General features: G+C 45.8%; 2 protein-coding genes across 6 annotated transcripts in view; both read left to right on the top strand.

The window, feature by feature from the left end:
- The window catches only part of PIP5K1A (phosphatidylinositol-4-phosphate 5-kinase type 1 alpha), a 39,372-nt gene extending 34,926 nt beyond the window's left edge, over positions 1-4,446 (top strand). For 2 of the 4 annotated variants that reach the window (XM_068965435.1, XM_068965433.1), the window contains 2 exons: positions 2,611-2,659; positions 3,006-4,446. In XM_068965435.1, the coding sequence (XP_068821536.1) occupies positions 2,611-2,659; positions 3,006-3,090 (134 nt within the window). In that variant the 3' untranslated portion in view covers positions 3,091-4,446. Of the gene's footprint in view, positions 1-2,610 lie in introns of all 4 variants that reach the window. The other 2 variants (XM_068965434.1, XM_068965432.1) reach the window with 1 other exon arrangement.
- Positions 4,447-11,506: 7,060 nt separating this feature from the next.
- Positions 11,507-20,045, top strand: PSMD4 (proteasome 26S subunit ubiquitin receptor, non-ATPase 4). 2 transcript variants are annotated; one of them, XM_068965437.1, is made up of 10 exons: positions 11,507-11,589; positions 15,604-15,744; positions 16,724-16,838; positions 17,213-17,299; positions 17,526-17,594; positions 17,808-18,023; positions 18,408-18,516; positions 18,663-18,794; positions 18,879-18,946; positions 19,828-20,045. In XM_068965437.1, exons 1-10 carry the CDS (start codon positions 11,564-11,566, stop codon positions 19,996-19,998), a joined length of 1,134 nt encoding a protein of 377 aa, XP_068821538.1. In that variant the 5' UTR covers positions 11,507-11,563; the 3' UTR covers positions 19,999-20,045. The 2 variants fall into 2 exon arrangements, with proteins under 2 accessions (XP_068821538.1, XP_068821537.1); XM_068965436.1 differs by having other exon boundaries at positions 18,408-18,525.
- Positions 20,046-20,586: the final 541 nt, after the last annotated feature.

Raw genomic sequence — 20,586 nt, 5'->3', positions numbered from 1 at the left:
CTTCACTATATTTTTGCACGTTCGTCTTCCTAAGAGCTCATCTTTAGTGATTTGGAAAAGTGTATCAACATCTCTGTATTTTTAGGGGGTGGTGGGAAACCCTTATGTACAAACTTCTGGTACTCAATCAGAATATCTTACTCAATGCTTCATTTCCTGATGACTTAAGTGAGAATTCGTAGCTTAGGATTTAAGGCTGGGAGGATTCCTAGGCACTGAAGGCAGTGAATAGTCAGCCTTTTAAAAGGATCCATTATGTGGATTGTGAGTTAGTTTTGTTTTTGGTGTGTTGATCATCTATTGCATCATAATGTATTACCCCAAAACTTAGTGACTTAAAACAACAAACGTATATCAAGGTTTCTGTGAGTCAGAAATCCAGGTGCAGTGTAACTGGGTTCTTGGCTCAAGGGTTTTCATGACATGATAGTCACATGTTGGCCGGGGCTAGGCTCATCTTAAGGCCCAACTGAGAGGCTTCATTTCACATTTATGTGCTCTTTGACAGGATTTAGTTTCTGGTGAGTTGCTAGACTGAGGGCCTTAGTTCCTTGCTGGCTGTTTTCTGGGGGCCTCCCTAAGTTCTTGGCCACCTGAGCCTCTCCAGAGGATAACTCAGAATATGGCAGCCTGCTTCACTTAGCATAGGCAAGTGAGAGTGGATGTCCCTAAGCATGTATCAGGAAGTAGGGATCACTTTAGACCTATGAAACTAATAAAAGAGACAGGCTATCTTCTCCCCACACACCAGCATACCATGATGAGACAAACAAGAGATAACCTCATTACACATTCCTGCACGAAAAAGGGAGTACAGGAGGCACAGAGGAGCCTAAAATCCAGCAAATGCTGGAGTTTTCTTTTATCACGTCTCAAAGCATGAGAATAATTCATGATTTTTGGCTTTACCTTTGGACTCTTGGTTTTGCCTTTTGAGTCTTCATGAAAACTAGAATGTGCTTGCAGCTGAGTCATTTTCTTAGCCTGCTTGCCAGAATTTTGAGGATCCAGTGGTTTCTTCGTTGTGTACTATTTCTGTCTCTTTTAGTCCAAGCAGGACAGTGTTTCTGTTGCTACAGTGCCCTCAGAGATTTTGTGGGGTTCCTATGAATCTCACTGGGATTTACTGTTAGGCCAAACCCATACCCAAAAATACCTTCTTGATACGCTCTATGCTTCTTAGAGATCCTGTTCAAGTTGAGAGGATCTGAGAGACATACCCTTAATCTTTTGAATGTTGTTTCGTGTGACTGAATAGTACTGTGAGTTCTTGACAGATGTTTGTTTTATAGTCACACCCGTGGCTTCATCTGTAGACCACATTCTCCTGGCAGTGCCTTAGATTCTATCCATTTCTTAATTTTAGCATCATTTGCTATCTAGAGAGGCTCAGAATTTTCAAAACCTTCCAGCCTTGGCTTCTTTTTGTCTCCTAGTCCTTCCCGTCGTTTATTTTCTGCTCTCATATTTTACTGTAAGCATTAAGAAGAAACCAGGTGGCACCTTCAGCACTTAGTTTAGAGATCTCCTTAGCTAGCTCACCCAGTTCATTAGGCATGTATTCTACTTCCCACATAAGTATAGATGACATTGTCACTACACTTTGTTCCACTACATTGCAAAGATCCCCTTTCCTTCAATTTCCAGTAAGATTTTTCTCACTTCCCTTTAAGCCCTTACTGGCAAACCCCTTATAGTCCAGAATTCTTCAGGACACTTTTAAAACTTTCACTGAAACTATCCTCAAAGCCCATTTTTCTCTTTCAAAGCCACTTCTACATTTTAGATTTTTATTACAGCAGCATTTCATTCCCAGGTACAAAAACCTGTATTACCTGTTGTGAGATAAGTTACCCCAAATTTTAGCAGCTAAAAACAAAAAATACTGTTATCTCAGATTTTATGTGGCTTAAGAATCTGGGTATGACTTAGCTAGGTGCCCTTGGCTCAGTCTCTCAGAAGATTACAGTCAAGCTATTAGCCAGCAGTGTGGTCTCATCTGGAGGCTTGCCCAGAGGGGAGGATCTACTTCCAAGCTTACGTGGTTGTTGGCTAGATTCAGTTTCTTGCAGGCTTTTGGGCTAAGGGTTCCTCGTTGGCTGTTGGCTGGTGGTATTCCCTCAGTTCCTTTTCACATGGTCCTCTCCATAATGCATCTCACAGCATTGCAACAACTTCCTCAGAGCAAACAAGTTGGAGAGCATGTGCCCAAGAGGAAGAAGCTACATAGCCTAATCTCAGAATTGATTTCCATCACCTGTGGTGCATTCTCTTCACTAGAAGAGAGTCACCAAGTTCAGCCCACACTCACGAGGAGAAAATGACACCATGGCATGACTGTCAGGCAGCAGTGATTGTTAGGTGCCTACCACACCTGGGGGCTGAAAGCAGTAGTAGAGGAGGGTGTTAAGGAAGTATTTTATGGTAGTCAAGAAACTGTTAATTAAAAGAATGTGCTTCCAGATCTGGTAACTCCTTAGTCCCTTCTTTCTGAATTCTAAGTTTATTCCCAGTGAAATACAGAGAAGCAGTCTGAGATTTGACCTGAGAGTTCTTTTTCTCATTTACTAATTCTTCTTTCTGCCCGGTTTTTTTTCCCACTCCTGTTAGTTCAACCCTCTTGGAAAAACATGAAGTTCCAGAGTCAGAGTTCATCCATGTAAGTTTCTGGGATGTGGGGGAGGTGGCTGCTTTGAAAGAGGATAAACAGCATCACTGATGGAGTAGAGCAAGGAAGTAGTTGTCAGGGTTAGGGGGACTGGGTACCCCCCTTCCCCTAAATCTTACTTTAAAATTTTTTGGTTTTGCGGGGTTGGGGGGAGTTTTGTTTTTTTGTTTTGTTTTGTTTTGGTACTGTGTACTTGGTACTGTGTACTTGGAAGCTGAGACTGGGCTAGCAGGAAACTTTTTAGGTCTGCCATCTAGGTTGAAATTAACTTGAATTCCTTTGCTGTCCCCTTATCTCATACTCCACGTCCTTAACTTTATACCCTTTACCTTTTCAGTGAGCAAAAATCCTCAGAAGACTTGGAGCGAGACTCAACCACCTCTGTGATCCCAAGATGTCAGCCCTTGACCCAGCAATGCTGAGTTTTCTTTTTCTTGGTCATCAAAAAAGGAGTGCAGTGGAAGCTAGGAGAGCTCTCCATCTCCCCCCGAAGAAGAAGCTTTTCTCCTTCCCCTTCCTTATGAATGGGCATTAGTGCTGGGACAGTTGAGGACAGCAGCATCGTCTCCACTCCCAAGTTGGGTGAAACCAGTTTTAAGCTCACCAGCCTTGGCTTCCACAGCTGAATGGTTTCAGATCCCCCTTCTTCCTGTTGGAAGTGGGATTGCTGGACTTGGCGATTTTCTTCCCCCCTCATCAACCTTTCATCAGGAGCTGGACTCTTTAATTTCCTCAGGACAGACTGGCTGGTACATTATCCCTACCTTAACTCGTTCTCTGGAAGAAGACGCCTGTAATCTTCGTAAAGATTTTTTGGGGGGATGTTTGACCTCCCAACCCTCTCCTTTTGTTTCCTTAAAAAGGAAAAGGAAAATAGCACACAATTTCAAACCAGTTTTCAGATCAAAACTCCAGAAGTATTGGAGAGATGCCTATTCACAGGGCTCCCTCAGAAGAGCCCTGGTATTTGAGAAACAAGGTGGTGACTGCTATGTGAAGCAGCTCCTCTTTAACTCCTCCTCTCTTAATGAATTTCTTAAGGCTGAAGGAATGGAGAGAGTGGGACACGGGGTAGTCTTTACCCCTTTTGTTAAACAGTGGTGCAGTCTTGGGGCTCACAGGTCAGAACCCTTCCTAGGCAGAACGCTACTCACTGCCAGGCCATAATCGTTATTACTGTTTTGCAATTTGAAATGTATTCTGCTTGTTTTTCTAAATATGAAGACTTATCAAATGAATTTTAGATTTCTTCTCCAGAGGAGATGTCTTCTTGCTCTTCCACCTTTTCCTGCAGTGTTCTGCCGTTAGTGGAGCGGAGGAGACGGGGATACCTGTCTGTTGAACAGGTAACTGTGAGGCTAGAGAGTGTTCTCTGAAACGCATAGGGAGCCAGCAGATTCTTGCCTTAGTGCAGTCAGTGCTGTGCCCCGCTCCCTGCCGCCTCTCTTCACGCAGAGAACGTGGAAATGGGGGCTGGGTAACCCCTCTTCTCCCCGGGTTCACCGTCTGACCCTCCTCCTTGTGTCAGGGGAGAGGGGTCCTGGTGAGTCTGGCTGATGCCCATCCCTGTACTGCCCCCTCCACCCCACCCTGCCTTGATAGCAGCTTGGTCCACACCCCGAGTAACTGTCTATATTAGACACCCCCAGCCAGCTTCTGGCTGCCTGTCTTTGCTGCCATGTTCTTTTTTACAAGAAGGAAAGAAACAATTCTTGCTATTTTTTTTTCATAATTTACTATTTATGATGTATTTAAGTGTTTTATTCAGGACAGAGTTCTGTCAGGGGTGGGAGGGAATATTTGAGGGAGGCTGGGTCTTAAGGACGGGGATGGGGAGTCAACATTTTTATGAAGTGTCACTCTTTGCCTCTACTTTGTATTGTTCGGAAATGGCAAATACAGTATAAAAGCGATAAGTATCTGGTTTTAATGCATTAAACTTTTGTCAGTTATTTAGACTTCTTGCTTCCTCTTGATTCTTTTTCGTACACCATCTGCTCCACACTTCTACTCCAGGCTGTTTTGTTCATATTGCCTGGAATGAATGAATCCTTTCCAGTTTTCCTCACTCCAGATTTGGACTAACTCGGGCTGAGAGAAATGATTTCATTCATTACCTTCTGGCCACCTCCTCCATCTTAACAACTTAAACTTGACAAGGAAAAGCTGTGAATGGCTAGAAAAGGAACTAATGTCGGTCTGTTGCCTAGGGATTTGGGGATCCAAAGCTCAACATTTTGCTTGGCTTTAGGAGGATAGGAGAGGGACAGTGGGAAAAGCAAGCTAAGATTTATTGGCCCGAGATTTCTCTCCCTTTCCTTCCCTCAACTTGGCCCCAAGTTTTCTTAGAAAAGCATAAAGACTGCTTTCCTCAGCTATGTGTTTTTCTAACCTCTGTGAGGTTGAGCTTATGGTGTTCCTTCCACACCACTATTCCCTACTTTGTTAAGATCATGCTACAGTTATGCAGCAGCTAATGAGTAAGGACAGTCAATGCACTGGGTAGTTGAAGGTTAAAAGTAATTGATCTTACAGGGTTTACAGAGTCCAGAAGAGTACAACATACACGCACACAGAAAGAGTACCTGAGATGTGATTTCTGAAAGAGGGGTACAGAGCATAAAATAAGGAAGAAAATTAGAAGTGGAGTTCCCTGCTGGTCCAGTGGTTAAGAATGCCCCTGGCCAAAGCAAGGGATGTGAGTTCGACCCCTGCTCCATGAAGATTCCACATGCCTAGGGGCAACTAAGCCTGTGCCCACTCACTAGAACTAGAGAAAGCCCATGCACAGCAGGGAAAACCCAGTGCAATCAAAAATATATATATTTTTTTTTAAAGAAGGAAAATTAGAGGTTATTGTGGGCCTGAAGTGTTGGGGAAAGTTTCACTTGAGCACAAGTGCCTTAGAAGTATGAGAACGGGCACGAGCGCTTGGCAGTCGAGGACAGCAGCATTGTCTCTCCTCCCAGCAGAATGGCCTGTTGCAGAGAGCAAGGAAGAGGCCATGGTGAAAGCAGCGGTGGAGGGAGATCTGAGGGAGAATATTGGAATGAGTATGGGTGGAGGCACTGGAAACCCTGGCTGCTGAGCTGAGGGGTTTTTATTTTAAGCTGCAGTCAGTGAGGGAAATGTAGGATGTTTCTGTCCATAAGTGAGATGTAAAAGAATTCCAAAGCCAATCTGATGACAGTTCTATCACAGCAGATAGAAAAAGTTGACAAGTTAGATGGATAATTTAGGTGTGAAGTAATGTGCATTTAGGATGATGGCAATACCAACTGGAGAGGAAGGAAGAGAATTGAGATGGTAATAAATTTTATAATAGAACAACTAACTGGAATGAAGGAGGAATTGAGGATTCTCAGTTTTGAATTTTAAGTCAGAGGCTCAGTCCTCCTTTAGACTGGATAAGAAGACTTTTTCCCAAACAGGAATTAAATCAACATATTTTAGGGGAAAAATGATCCTGCTGCTGATCTTAGCTTGTCACTCTTCAACTTACCCAGGCAACTGCTGGGTGTGCTAGATACCCTCTGATGGTCAGAGGGCCCCTCTAGTGGCGAGCAGCAGCTACTACCTTACGGCTGTACCCTGCCATCTATAGTCACTTGCAAGTAGGGCCTATTCCAAAAATGAGGAAAATCAAACTATAGGATATATAACCTGGAAATCCTAGTCTAATGTTTTACTCTTGAACATGTCAATCTCAGCTAGTCAAACAAGTTACTTACCACAGTTGGAGTCTCATTCATTCTTTAAACAAAGAGTTGCTAGTTAAAGTAGGTTTCAGATTAAACTGTTCATTCTTCAGCTTTTCAAAGACAAAAACAAATCAGTATCTTTTGTAAAATTATTTCTTAAAAGTTCATCAAAGGGACTTCCCTGGTGGTCCGGTGGCTAAGACTCTGCACTCCCAATGTAGGAGGCCCATTAAAAGTTCACTAAATGCATCAGCTGTTTCCAATTTTTCCTCTCTTTTAAAAAGAATTTAAAAAATTTTTATTATGGAAAATTTCAAGCTAAAAATATAGTAAATTGACATGTATGCATCACCCAGCTTCACTGCTTGTCTGTAAATAAGGCCAATCTGTTTCATCTATACCTTCTACCCCACCCTTCCCTTCTCTCTGCACCTCCAAAGGCTTACGTTAAGTTCCGCACAGGGATTCACCTGGACTTGCATGGTGGTCCAGTTGCTAAGACTGCTCAGTGGAGGGGGCCTGGGTTCAGTTTCTGGTCGGGGCACTAGATCCCACATGCTGCAACTAAGACCTGGCACAGCGAAATAAATAAATAACTGTTTTTAAAATCCCAGACAAAAGCAACTACACCCCAATAAAAAAAATCCCAAACATCGTATCGTTTCATGCATAAACACTTCAACATATAGGTCAAGAGCTAAAGGTACAATACAACAATATTATCATGCCTTTAAAAATTAGTAATTCCTTAACATCCAGTGATCAAAGTTAGAAAACTTGTCTCAGAAATGAATTTTTACAAATAGCTTTTTGACCCCACAATCTGTCTTGAACTCTAAGGTCACTGATGACCTTCATGTTGCTAAATATATCAGTCCTCATCTTACTTGACAGGTCAGCAGCATCTGACAGTTTATTACTCACTCCTAGAAATAAATATTTTCTTCATTTAGCTTCTGGGATACCACGTGCCTCCTCCTGGTTGTTCTTACCAAGGTGCTGCCGCGCTGCTCCGTCTCCATCCTCTTTTCTGGCTCCTCCTTTTCTCTCTAGCCTCAAGATGTATGATTAAGTCCAGGGCTCCATCGTAGGGCCCCTTCTTTTAGTCCACCTTCACTCTCAAAGTCCTAAAGGCCCTGTATCATTTGTCCAACTCCCCCATCACCTCATGATCAACTAAAAACCCAAATTTCTATCTCTAGCCCAGAGTTTTTTTCTGAGCTGCAAACTCATATCTACCCACGTACTTGACATCTCCATTTAGGTGTCTAATAAGCATCTTAAACCTAATATATGTCCCAAACTGAATTGCTGGTTCCTGCCCCTCCTAGCCCATCTTCAGAAATAGTTGCTTAGAACCAACTCTAATAACCCCTTAACACCCCCTTTCCTTACATCCTCCATCAAATCCATCGGCAAATTCTTAAAGTTTTGTATCTTAGAATTTCGGAGAGGTGGGGGTGGGCCAAGCAGCATGCGACATCTTAGTTTCCTGACCCAGGGATCGAGCCCATGACCTTTGCATTGGGAGCATGGAGTCTTAACCACTGGACTGCCAGGGAAATCCCTAAGTTGTGTATCTTATGACATATGCGAAATTCATCCATATGTCATTATTTTCACATCTTGTTGCCACCCTACAGAAAGCCACCATCATACCTGATCATTGAAATGGTCTCCAAACTGGTCTGTATCCTATTCTTTCCCCCATAGTCTGTTCTCAATGCAGAAACCAGAGTGATCTGTTAGAACACAGACCCTCTGCGGAAACTTTCCTGCAGCTCCTATCTCAGAGTCCTTAAAATAATCTTTACTGCTATATGTAATCCGACCTTTCTTCTCCCTTTGCCTTTCTGGTCTCATCTCTTCTCTCCCTCTGCTCTAGTCCCTGCTGGCCGTTGTGTTCTTAAATACACTCTTGCCTTGGAGCATTTGCACTTTCTCTCTTCCCCAGGTGTCCTTCAGCTCTCTTTTCAATTGTAAGTCTTCCCTAATATCCTGTTTCTATATAAACACACACACACACACACATCCACCCTAGTTTCATCATTATTCAACACTGACTTATTTATTATCTGCCTTCCCCCATAGAAAGCAAGCTCCACAAAGGCAGGCTTTTTTTTTGTTCCCTTCCAAGTGCCTAGAATAGTGTCTGACCCATAGGTAAATGAACTGTTTTTGCTCTTTTTCATATTGGAGCTCTTGTTTTACTGAACTCTGATCCTATCAGATTTCACCTCTCATGATCTCATGATCATTCTTGCAACTCACATATCTCTTCATTGAAAAGCTTCTGACATAGTTCTAACAGGACATCTGTATAAAGAGAGTATAAATTCTGCATTCTCCAGGTTGAATCAAATCCATCATATAGGACCTATTTACTAACTCATTTTTTTATGACCACCTTATTTTGTATTTGCAATATCTACAAGGACTTTTCAAAGTGTAATTAAAAACTGGTCACAATCTGTTAAGTATCTGACTAAAGCTGAGATGGTGACAGACAACCTCCCTGTATAGACATCATGAATCCCAAAACAGTGATGACAGTATTAATTCACTTCCTATTCACTTCCTTTAGTTTGGGCTGAATGTTTATCTACTTATACATTTTAGAAGAATACTAATTTATAATAATTCCCGATGTTCAAATTGTCTTTAGAGTTGCATTATCCTGATTAAATCAGAACATTTTTTGTTGTTGAATCTTATCTTTTATGAAATACTTTGGATTTGACTTCACCGATTTGTGTTGATTTCTATTTGTACAATAGGTATATACCTGGACTTCTAAGTAGCTTAGCTGGTAAAGAATCCATCTGCAATTCAGGAGACCCTGGTTTCTATTTGTACAATATTTATATAGCTACACATGCTTTCTTTTATTACTATTGCCTGATATGTAGTTTTTTCCTTTCCTTTTATTTTTTACCTTTTGTCAGTTTGGTATGTCTTACATTCATATTTTGTTTATATTTGAACTTTTCACTAATGATTTTCCTATGCTTTATTTTTCTTCCTTTTCCTGTCTATGATTATAGTAACAGATTTTTTTTTCCTTAGTAATACAGAGATTTTACTCCTATACCTTTAATGGTCACCAATAACTTTTGAACATATCCATTAAAACTTTATCAATATCTATGTAATGTCTACAACACACTTCAGTTCAGTTCAGTTCAGTCGCTCAGTCGTGTCCAACTCTGCGACCCCATGAATCGCAGCACGCCAGGCCTCCCTGTCCGTCACCAACTCCCGGAGTTCACTCAGACTCACATCCATCGAGTCCGTGATGCCATCCAGCCATCTCATCCTCTGTCGTCCCCTTCTCCTCCTGCCCCCAATCCCTCCCAGCATCAAAGTCTTTTCCAATGAGTCAACTCTTCACATGAGGTGGCCAAAGTACTGGAGCTTCAGCTTTAGCATCATTCCTTCCAAAGAAATCCCAGGGTTGATCTCCTTCAGAATGGACTGGTTGGATCTCCTTGCAGTCCAAGGGACTCTCAAGACTCTTCTCCAACACCACAGTTCAAAAGCATCAATTCTTCGGCGCTCAGCCTTCTTCACAGTCCAACTCTCACATCCATACATGACCACTGGAGAAACCATAGCCCTGACTAGACGGAACTTAGTCGGCAAAGTAATGTCTCTGCTTTTGAATATACTGTCTAGGTTGGTCATAACTTTTCTTCCAAGGAGTAAGCGTCTTTTAATTTCATGGCTGCAATCACCATCTGCAGTGATTTTGGAGCCCAACACACTTGGCATCTCCATCTACCATCTCTGTAGTCATGTCTGGGTCCTCTGCTCCTTCCCCCACTTCCTCCAAAATAGACACCTGGAATTTCCAGTTTTTCTTTGGAGTGTGTGTGTAGGTAAGCCAAGGCATTTATTTATTTATAGCCAGGCCAAGGCATGCAGGATCTTAGTTCCCTGACCAAGGAACAAACTGGTGCTCTCTGCAGTGGCAGTGCAGAGTCCTAACCATTGAACTGTCAGGGAATTTCCAGCCAAGGCATTTTTAATTAAAATAATTTTATTTTTATTTTTTGGCCATACCATGACAGATGTGGGATCTTAGTTACCCCACCAGGGTATGAGCCCACAGCCCCTCCACTGAAAGTGCAGAGTCTTAATCACTGTACCACTAGGGAAATCCCTAAGACATTTTAAAATGTAATTCTTTTTTGGGGGGTGCTGCACTGGGTCTTAGTTGTGGCATGTGGGATCTAGTTCTCTGACCAGGGATTGAACCTGGGGCCCCCTGCACTGGGAGCACAGTCTTAGCCACTAGAATGCCAGGGAAGTCGCTAAAATGTGATTTGATTAAAAAGCAAAAGTGATTGACTAGGTTGTCTCCCATTCTTTGGGAGATTAGTTAAAATTATTGATTCATCAAACTTTTTTTCTGCCTTCCTACCATATGTCAGGCTTTGTAGTGGACTTAGGGATAGCAGAGATTGACACTTCTCTTGCCCTTAATGGGGACTTCCCTGGTGGCTCAGACGGTAAAGAACCTGGTTGCAGTGCAGGAGATCGGTCCGATCCCTGGGTTGGGGAAGATCCCCTGCAGAAGGAAATTGCCACCCACTCCAGAATTCTTGCCTGGAGAATTCCACGGACAGAGAAGCCTGGCGGGCTACAATCCATGGAGTCTCAAAGAGGGGGGACACGACTGAGCGACTAACACTCACTTTCTTTTGCCCTTAATGAAATGGGAAAGACAGATATACAAACAAATCCAATTCAGAGGTATAAGTGCTTAGTAGTTTGATGAACAAAGTGCCATGGGGAACCGGGGGAGCTGGAAAGTCAGTAGTCAGTAGTCATTCCCTCAGTTTTTAAAAACGATGATGCTGGAATAGACATAGCCTCAGCACTTTCAGAAGTTCCTTCACGTTATTTCTTAGCTCTTCTCTGCAAGGAACGCCACCAGAAAACCTGAATGGCAGGGCAGGTGGAGGTGTGGCCCTCTTTTTTGTGTTACTTGGCCCCTCCCTCCGCCCCAAACAGCTCCCACTTTTTTTTTCTTTCTGGCGGCGCCTACAACTCCCAGAAAGCAACACGGGGATGAAGGCGGAATCAGCTGGCCCAACCGAGATCAGTGATTGGTGATGCGCGCCGGGCCAATTGGAGGAGTTGTTGTTTAGTGGTCTAGGAGAACCGGTCGGGGAGGGAGGAAGGAGGCACGATGGTGTTGGAAAGCACTATGGTTTGGTGAGGAGCCACCTCGGGCCCCCTTGGGCAGCGGGACTGGGTCGGGGGCGCCTGTAGCTCGGAGGCCGGGCGGGCCTGGGGTGGGCGAGGGGGCCTGGTGGAAGAGATGAGGCCTTGGGCCGGGAGGAAAGGAGCTCCAGCGACTCCCTGAGTCATCCCGGGGCCCCAGAGGTAGTTCCCGACGGACGGGCCCGAGGTACCCCGCTTAACCCTCAGTCCGCGGACAGTCATTGACCGGCCCTGCTATTTTTCTCCATTACAGCGTCGTCTTCTCTAGACCAGCCTACATCTGTCTTTAGCTAGAGTCCTGCTTCTCGGACTCACCGTGCTTGTCTTCTGCCTTCCTCTCTTCTTTTCACAATGATGGGTGTTAGGAAGAGAGTTTCAGCTCCCTTCCTCGCCCCACTCACTTGTCGCTGACTCCTTTGCTTTTCCTGGTGTTACCGTCAAAGGCACTACAAGAGTACTTTATAAGTGTTTGTGGCTTAGTCGCTAAGTCGTGTCGGACTCTTGGCGATTCCATGGACTGTATAGCCCGCTGGGCTCCTCTGTCCCCGGGATTTTCCAGGCAAGAATCCTGGAGTGGTTTGCCATTTCCTTCTCCAGAGGATCTTCCCGACCCTGGGAACGAATGCGGATTTCCTGTACTGCAGGCAGATTCTTTACTAAGCTACCTTCTAAATGTTAGGCATTTAATTTGCTTCATCTCACTTAAGCCTCACAATACTCCCTCCCTTTTACAGATGAGGATACAGCGTCTCAGCAGTTTTAAATGACTTACACAGAATCACACAGCAGGTTAAATGGTGGAGCCTAGGTTTAAACTCAGGATTATTTGACTCAAAGACGCTTCGGCACTTATCCAGTGAGCTCTCATCAGTCTGACTTCGCTAGCTGTTAAAACTGAGGACCACACTTCTGCAAGGTTTCTAGAGTTTCTTCTAAGTGTGAGCCTAGAATGAAAACAGAATAGTACACAAACACACACAAATCCCCAGTTGCATGGAACAGACACCTAAGGGTTTTCTTTTTGCTGGGTAGATACTGTTGCCAGATAGCACGTAGGATGCCCAGTAAAATTTAAATTTCAGATAAACAATTATTTTTAATATCACAATGGCCATGTGTATGTCCCACATATTGCATGGGACATACTTTCGCTAGAAAGTTACTGTTGTTTGTCTGAAATTCAGATTTAACTGGGAGTCCTGTATTTTCTCTTCTTTATTTGTGTTTGGCTGTGCCGGATCTTCACTGCTTTTGCCTGGGCTTTCTATAGTTGCTGGGACCCGGGGCTACTGTTTGTTGTGGTGAGGGTTTGCAGGGTTCTGGTTGCTGTGGAACACAGGCTCTAGGCGCCGGAGCTTCAGTAGTTGTGGCACACAGGCTCAGTAGTTGCAGCTCACTCGGGCTTAGTTGCTGTGTAGCATGTGGGATCTTCCCAGACCAGGGAGTGAACCCATGTTCTCTGCATTGGCAGGCGAACTCTTTACCACTGTGTCACCAGGGAATTCTGGGAGCCCTGTATTTTCATTTGCTAAATATGGCAGCCTCTGGAAGAAAGCAAGTTAAGAGTAGAAAGAGGACAGGATTTGGAATCCAAAATCCTGTGTTTGGGGTACTTTCCAGCCGCATGTTCTTGAGAATGTAGTAAATCTCTCACTTTAGCTATAAAATGCGAATAGTAACATCTACTCTTCTCATAGCACGGGTAGGCAGTGTGTGTCGTGGTGCTCTGTAAACTGCAGCACTCTGCATCTGTTAGTTGCCATGATGCTTAAGAAGTCCTCAGGAAAGAATTTAAGAGGGTCCTTGAAGGGGCTTAGACAAATGTTAAGGAGAGGCCATTACATGTGAGGAGAAGGGCATAAGGAAAGCTGCTGAAGTGTACATTCTCAAGGCTTGTTTAGGGAGTAGAAAATGGACTAGCGTGACTTCATTATTAGGTTGTTGGTTGAAGGTGGTTCCCTTTTTTGGAGACAGGGGCATGCAGCCAGGTAGAAGAGCACAGATGTCGGGTTGAGGAGGCTGAATTCTGCCCTTTACCCTTCAATAGAGGACTACTGAAAACGTTCTGAGGCTGGTGGAGCCAGAGCTATATACAAAATGGGGTTTAAGAATGCTGATCTGGCTTGGGGTATGGGAGGAAAGGTTAGGTCCAGAGTGATGCACTGGCACCCTGTTGTAATAGCCCAGCCATAGAAGAGCAGTGAAAGCCACTTCTTTTCTCATGCTTTGCTGGCCCTCAGAAAGTTGTGTATATTTGATTCTGCTTGGTCTGGTGGCTCAGACTCCCAGCCAGGGAAGCATAGGCATCTGTATTCTTTTTTCTTTTTAATGAAAATTTTATGGAATAGCTGGATAATTTTGTCAGCCCTTATTTTGATATAAAATTTTATTGGGAAAAATTACTTACTGTTGAGTGAAAGTAGTCACAGGAAATGCATGTATTATCCTGTCTGTATAAAGTTCAGTGTTGGGAAAAGCAAACTGCATTTTTTAGGGGTGCACACGTAGGTGTGCAAGCATCTGTGTTTTTAACACTGCCAGCACCGTCACCCTCAAAGTGGTTCTGATGCACTCGTGACAGCATGAGGACCGCTGTCGTGTTCTGCACAGCAGGTTCTTCCTCCCTCTCAGCCGCCCCCCACCCCCCCACCTCCCAGGGCTTCCTCTGACATCTTTCTTCCAGCCTTCATCCATCTGCTGGTCTTGCTCACAGCCTTTGTACTTAGTAGCTATTACAGCTGGATGATCCTCAAAGCTTCCATTGTTTCATATGTTTAGCCACCACTGTATTTGAAGCTAGGAAGGCAGTTATTTCCCTGTTGGGAGAGTAGTTGGAAACAGTGTATCAGGGAAAAAAGAATATAGCGTGGTCAGTAAAGTCCGCCCTTGACCTCCTTTATATGGATTGAGTTTCCTCTATAAGAACTAGTCTGTGTATCATGCTTACTGTTAGGCATTGTGCTAAGTACTTTCCATGAGTTTAATACTCATAGCCAGCACTATCCAGGTAGGTATAATAAAACCCATTTTACTGATGAGGTAACTGGACTTTAGAGAAATCCAGTCGCTTCCTTAGGATCATAGAACTAGTAAGTAGTAGAGTAGGGATTTGAACCTGCCTGAACACTACCCTTCCAACCCTTTCTACTTGTCTTCCAGTAGTTTCTTAATTACCTCTCTTCATCATTTTTGGTTTGTGTTTATTGCCTGGCGAAGGATACTAAAGAAAAAAATCGCCTCCAAGCCCGTTTAGCTTGCCAGTAGAGATGAGCTGTTTCTCAGTATGCTGCTTGCTTTCAGTGTTTTGACAGACCTCAGTTCGTCAAGAATTCATTCTCTTCTGGGGTGTAGATAACTTTCTCACTTCCCTGTCTTCTTTTGGTCTCCGGGAACCTGGCACTTGTATTCCATGTTATTTGGATTCTTACAGATTGTGAAAAACTATAGGGATAGAATACGTGAGACCCCCAGATCTATGAAACCTCATTTTTGCAGTTCAGTCCAGCTGTCAAAGCTGTTGAACATTTAACCAGATAATTTAGATTGCACTTTCCTGCACTCTGTGCCAAGTGTGTGTTATTTCGCAAATATTTTTCAGTTGCTCTGTTGATTTCCTGCCTTGGAATACTCCTATTTTAATAGCAGATAGCATGTTTCTCCACGACCATGATTGATAACACTTAAGGCAGCTTATAAAAAGGTGGACATGGTACATTAGTAGATCACAGCCTTCGGTACTTACACAATTACTTGTGGAGATTTAAAAAGATTTTTTGCCTTTTGTTATTTTGAGTCAGTAAGTCTAGATGAGGGCTTGGTCATGTGTATATTAAAAAAAAAGTTGCAGCTGATCCTCTGATCCACAAAGACTGAGAGCCACTGCCGTATGCCGTGGCACCCCTCATGGGAGAGTTGTGGTGGGGTGGTTCCTGGACCTGGAGGGACTGTCTCAGACAGGTCTCACAGTGTGGCCTATCTCTCCTGCTTCACCCCCCAACCTGGCAGCGTGGACAACAGTGAGTACATGCGGAACGGGGACTTCCTACCCACCCGGCTGCAGGCCCAGCAGGATGCCGTCAATATAGTCTGCCACTCCAAGACCCGCAGCAACCCCGAGAACAACGTGGGCCTCATCACACTGGCCAAGTAGGTGGCGCAGAGCGGGAGGGCGTGCGGGGGAGGCGGGGTGATTCCTGTCTGTGACCCGCTGCGGTGCCTAGGGCTGCCTTTTCGTGGATTCCTTGAGGCTGCTTTTGCCCATCACCTTCCTAGACTACCTTCTTCACTACTCATATAAATAAAAGCATCACGCCCCTTGCTGTGGAGCCAGGCTCTAGGCACACAGGCTCAGTGGTTGGGGCGCACAGGTCTGGGTGCTCTGAGGCATGTGGAATCCTCCTGGACCGGGAATTGAACCTGTGTCCCCTGCCTTGGCAGGTGGATGGTCAGCCACTGTGCCACCAGGGCAGTCCTCACCATATTTTAAAGACAATAAAAAGGGTTTGGGGTCAGTTTCCCAGGGCATGTCACACACCGTGTTACCCCCAAAGTAATTTGTTTTGGGAACTGATAATCCTCAAGTGAGTGACTGCCCATCCCAGCATTCATGTTATTAGCCAGAAAATAAGTCTAAAAATGAAGATACGAGAGAGAAGAAGGAGCATCCAGCTATTGTAGAGAATTCTCAGGCCCCTGAGAGGAAGATGGCATGAGAGAGGTTGGGGGAAATACTGGAAGAGGCCAGCTTCTCTCAAAATCACCCCCTTCTTATTTTCTGTGTTTCATATCCACACATTAGAGATTTTTCTCCAGTTTTCTCCAGTTATTCTCTAGTTTTATGTCATTGACATGTAACATTGTGTAAGTTGAAGGTATAATGATTCGATAATGTGTATATCGCAAAGTGATCACCGCAGTAAGTTTAATTAATATCCATGTCTCACATAGTTAAAAGTTGTTCCTTGTAATGAGAACTTGGAAGATCTGCTCTCTAAACAGTAGATGTTTGTTTAGGAAAAATAGAGAACAGTTATCATCACGGTCTCTAAAGAAAAGATGAGTTGAGCACAGTTTGGAGGCAGTTGTCCTACCCTGAAATCACAGATGTGCTTCCTCCCCATTCCAGTGACTGTGAAGTGCTGACCACACTCACCCCAGACACTGGCCGCATCCTGTCTAAGCTTCACACTGTCCAGCCCAAGGGCAAAATCACCTTCTGCACTGGCATCCGCGTGGCCCACGTGAGTCCTGCTGGGTCCCTCTGGCGGTTCCTCCTTGCTTTGGGATTCTGCCTCCATCCTTACTCATTCCCCCCCAGACGCTTGGAGTGAGAACCAGCTCCAGGGAAGAGAGATGATGTCGAGAAATGAGGGGAAAGGATATAGTGGGATGATCGGTGAGGATCTGGAAGGGGAAGTCCCTAGAATGGAGAATTAACCCCTCTTCCTTATCCACAGAGAGGCACAGATAGAAGGGAAGGGAGGGGGAGGGGGTTAGATCTGATGTGAGTGTGATGGTAGGCTCAAGGTATATGGAAGCCGTAAGAAAGAGAGTGATAGGAAAGAGCTGGGGGATTCCTGTGGCTGACTCCAAGAACTCCCTCTTCCTTTTGAAGCTGGCCCTGAAGCACCGGCAGGGCAAGAATCACAAGATGCGAATCATTGCCTTTGTGGGAAGCCCTGTGGAGGACAATGAGAAGGATGTGAGTCCAAGTGACAGCCGGGGAGTTTGGGCACCACATGTTTGGGAGGGGACTTCTGTTGGCTCTTGGGAGAGTCAGGAAGAAGCACTGGGTCCATCAGTTTGGGGAAAGGAGGTTGTGCAGAATTCAGTTTCTGTTGGGCCCTTGGAGTGGTATGCTTGTGATGTGTGTCACCTTCCCTCGTGGTATGGAACAGACTTCCTCATTTCTCTCCCCTTCTTCCTAGCTGGTGAAACTGGCTAAACGCCTCAAGAAGGAGAAAGTAAATGTTGACATTATCAATTTTGGGGAAGAGGTGAGTAAGGGAAAGTAAATGTTGACATTATCAATTTGGGGGAAGAGGTGAGTAAGGGCTGGTTGGGGGCCAGTGACTGCTTTGATCGTAAATAGAGAACAGTCTTTGCCTAGAGGAGTGTCTGCATGGGGGTGAGGGGCTGCAGACAGGAGCTGGTGGCAGAGAATGGGGGCAGGGCGGGAAGGAGAGCCTCCCGGGTTCTTCTCTCCCCAGGAGGTGAACACAGAAAAGCTGACCGCTTTTGTAAACACGTTGAATGGCAAAGACGGAACCGGTTCTCACCTGGTGACAGTGCCTCCTGGGCCCAGCTTGGCCGATGCCCTCATCAGCTCGCCCATTCTGGCTGGGGAAGGTGGTGCCATGCTGGGTCTTGGTGCCAGTGACTTTGAATTTGGAGTGGATCCCAGCGCTGATCCTGAGCTGGCCCTGGTGAGCAAACACTGACCTCCAGGAGAGCCCAGGTGTCCTTCTTGATCCTTCTCACACAGCATCTAGCTTCTCTAGGGCTAGACAGTCCTAAGGACCCTTGCTTGTTTTCCCAGACCCCCTCTAGGTCCCTCTTCCCCATAATTCTGTCTAATCTCCAGGGGCACCACTGTCAGACTCTCGTCTTCGCTTCTGCCCACGAAACCCCAGGTTTCTCCCAAGCCCATCCTTTTCCCTTATGTCATCTGTCATCTTTCCAGCTGCTTCCCCACGGGTATAAACCAGAAGCTGCCCCTTTACAGTCCGTCCCCACCCCTCAGCTGCCTTCCCCAGCGCCCCAGGGGACTGAGGGCCGGAGAATGTCTGACTTTCCTCACCTTTGGCCAGGCCCTGCGTGTGTCTATGGAAGAACAGCGGCAGCGGCAAGAGGAAGAGGCACGGCGGGCAGCTGCCGCCTCTGCCGCTGAGGCCGGGATTGCCACGACCGGGACTGAAGGTGAAAGAGGTGGAATCTGAAGTCCCGGGACTGTGGGGTGCTCTGTGAAGGGTTGGTGTAGATGGGGCTGGGGTTCTGGCGGTGTGGAAACAAGTGGGCTAGGGGGTGGGCACAGTTCCACCCTGCCGCTGTCTTCCTTTTCCTAGACTCGGACGATGCCCTTCTGAAGATGACCATCAGCCAGCAGGAGTTTGGCCGCACGGGGCTCCCTGACCTAAGCAGTATGACTGAGGAGGAGCAGATTGCTTATGCCATGCAGATGTCCCTCCAGGGTGCAGGTGAGCCAGGGCCTGGGTGGGCGTGCCGCGGCAGAGACGCTGCAGGAAGAAATGGAGCTGAGCAAACTGACCTTCCTTCCTCAGAGTTTGGCCAGGCAGAGTCAGCTGACATGGATGCCAGCTCAGCCATGGACACATCTGAGCCCACCAAGGTGAGGGCCGGCGATGACTCCATGCTGCCATCAGCCTTAAAGTCCCCTGTGTTGAGATCCTCAGCCTGCTAGGGCTGGAACCGTTCCTGTCTCAGGGTTTCATAGATGAGCTCTTTCTAGAGCAGAAGGAAAGAAACCCATGGAGGTAATGTTTCTTGTGGGTAAACCTTGCTAAGGAGAATGTGGCCAGAGTTGGAGAAATGTCTTAAGTGTCTGTAATTTCCCTTCCTTGCTGGTGGGAGCAGTCTGGACACTTCTCAGTGATGCCATCTTCCAGGAGGGTAAAAAGAGGCTCCAGGAAAACAAAAGCAGGGAGTGGGTGTCTAATAGCAAGAAACCTAAAAACCATCTGTTTTTATCTTTTGAGCTCAGAAAGCAGTGTCTCAGGCTTCTCCTCTAATTGGTCGGTACTTTAATGTTTGGGGGACTTCCCTGGTGGTCCAGTGGTTAGGATTTAGGGCTTTTACTACTGGAGGCCCGGGGTTCAATCCCTGGTCAGTGAACTAAGATCTGGAAAGCCATGCCTATGCAACAACAACAACAAAAATGGAATAAGTGTTTTAAGCTCATACTCTGTACGTGCTTAAGTTGCTCAGTTGTGTCTGGCTCTGTGACGTTGTAGACTGTAGCCTGCCAGGCTCCTTTGTCCGTGGGGATTCTCCAGGCAAGAACACTGGAGCGGAACTGGAAAGGCAAGAACACTTGCCTTTTCCTGCTCCAGCATACTATGTATAGGCACTGGGTATTTTCCTAAACCCTCCTTCCTGTCCTTGGCCAGTCAAGTGGGGAGAGGGGCTCGTGTGGCGGTGCGCTCCCGTCTTCCACGCAGGCTTCCTCTGCAGCCAGCCCCCGTCACCGGGCTGACACTGCCCCCTTTTCAGGAGGAGGATGATTATGACGTGATGCAGGACCCCGAATTCCTCCAGAGTGTCTTGGAGAACCTTCCGGGCGTGGATCCCAACAACGAGGCCATTCGAAATGCTATGGGCTCCCTGGCCTCCCAGGCCACCAAAGATGGCAAGAAGGACAAGAAGGAGGAGGACAAGAAGTGAGACTGGAGGGAGGGGACGAGCCGGCCAGGGGCCCAAGCCGGGTGGGGTAGGGGGAAGGGTCGGAAGTGTTGTCTGTAACCACTGCGGCCTAAATAAAGCTTGGCAACTTTTTTTTTGCTTTTTTGCTTCAAACACTGGTAACTTTGCCTGTGACCATTCCCCTTCTGCTCATCTCCACCTAGGACAGTTCTTCCTTAGGAAGAACTTTACTGGAAGCCATTTGTGTGAGGCATGGGGGCCCCAGAGAAGAGAAGCCAGTACTGGCCATTGAGGATTCAGCATCTAGGAAAGGATCAGCCTGTAAATAAGCAGTTACCCACGTCTAACAAGTGCCCAAAGAGAGGCCTGAACAAGGCACTGTGGAAGTGAGGAGAGAGGGCCACAGCCTTGTAGCCTCTGGGAAGGTTCCCAAAGGCAACATTTGAACCCTCATTTAATGGGGCCGGAAGTTCATCAGCCAGCAAACGAGATGGTGATGTTTCCATTTAGTAGGAATAGCGTGTGCTGATGGCGTGGAGGCATTTTTGTCACTTAAAGACTAGTTGGGCTGGCAAACAGCAGGAGACAGGTGAAAAACTCAGAATACCA

The sequence above is a fragment of the Capricornis sumatraensis genome, chromosome 2 (assembly GCF_032405125.1).
Source record: "Capricornis sumatraensis isolate serow.1 chromosome 2, serow.2, whole genome shotgun sequence".
In the NCBI taxonomy this organism is placed as follows: Eukaryota; Metazoa; Chordata; class Mammalia; order Artiodactyla; family Bovidae; genus Capricornis; species Capricornis sumatraensis.
The sequence above is the reverse complement of the archived record's forward strand: the minus strand, read 5'-3'. Positions and strand labels throughout refer to the sequence as shown.

Bases quoted from the DNA above. Each gene is read 5' to 3' on its own strand.
- PSMD4 (XM_068965436.1), top strand. From the start codon at position 11,564: ATGGTGTTGGAAAGCACTATGGTTTG. The intron at 11,590-15,603 runs GTGAGGAGCCAC...CCAACCTGGCAG, and splicing joins TTGGAAAGCACTATGGTTTG to CGTGGACAACAGTGAGTACA. The intron at 16,839-17,212 runs GTGAGTCCTGCT...TTCCTTTTGAAG, and splicing joins CTGGCATCCGCGTGGCCCAC to CTGGCCCTGAAGCACCGGCA.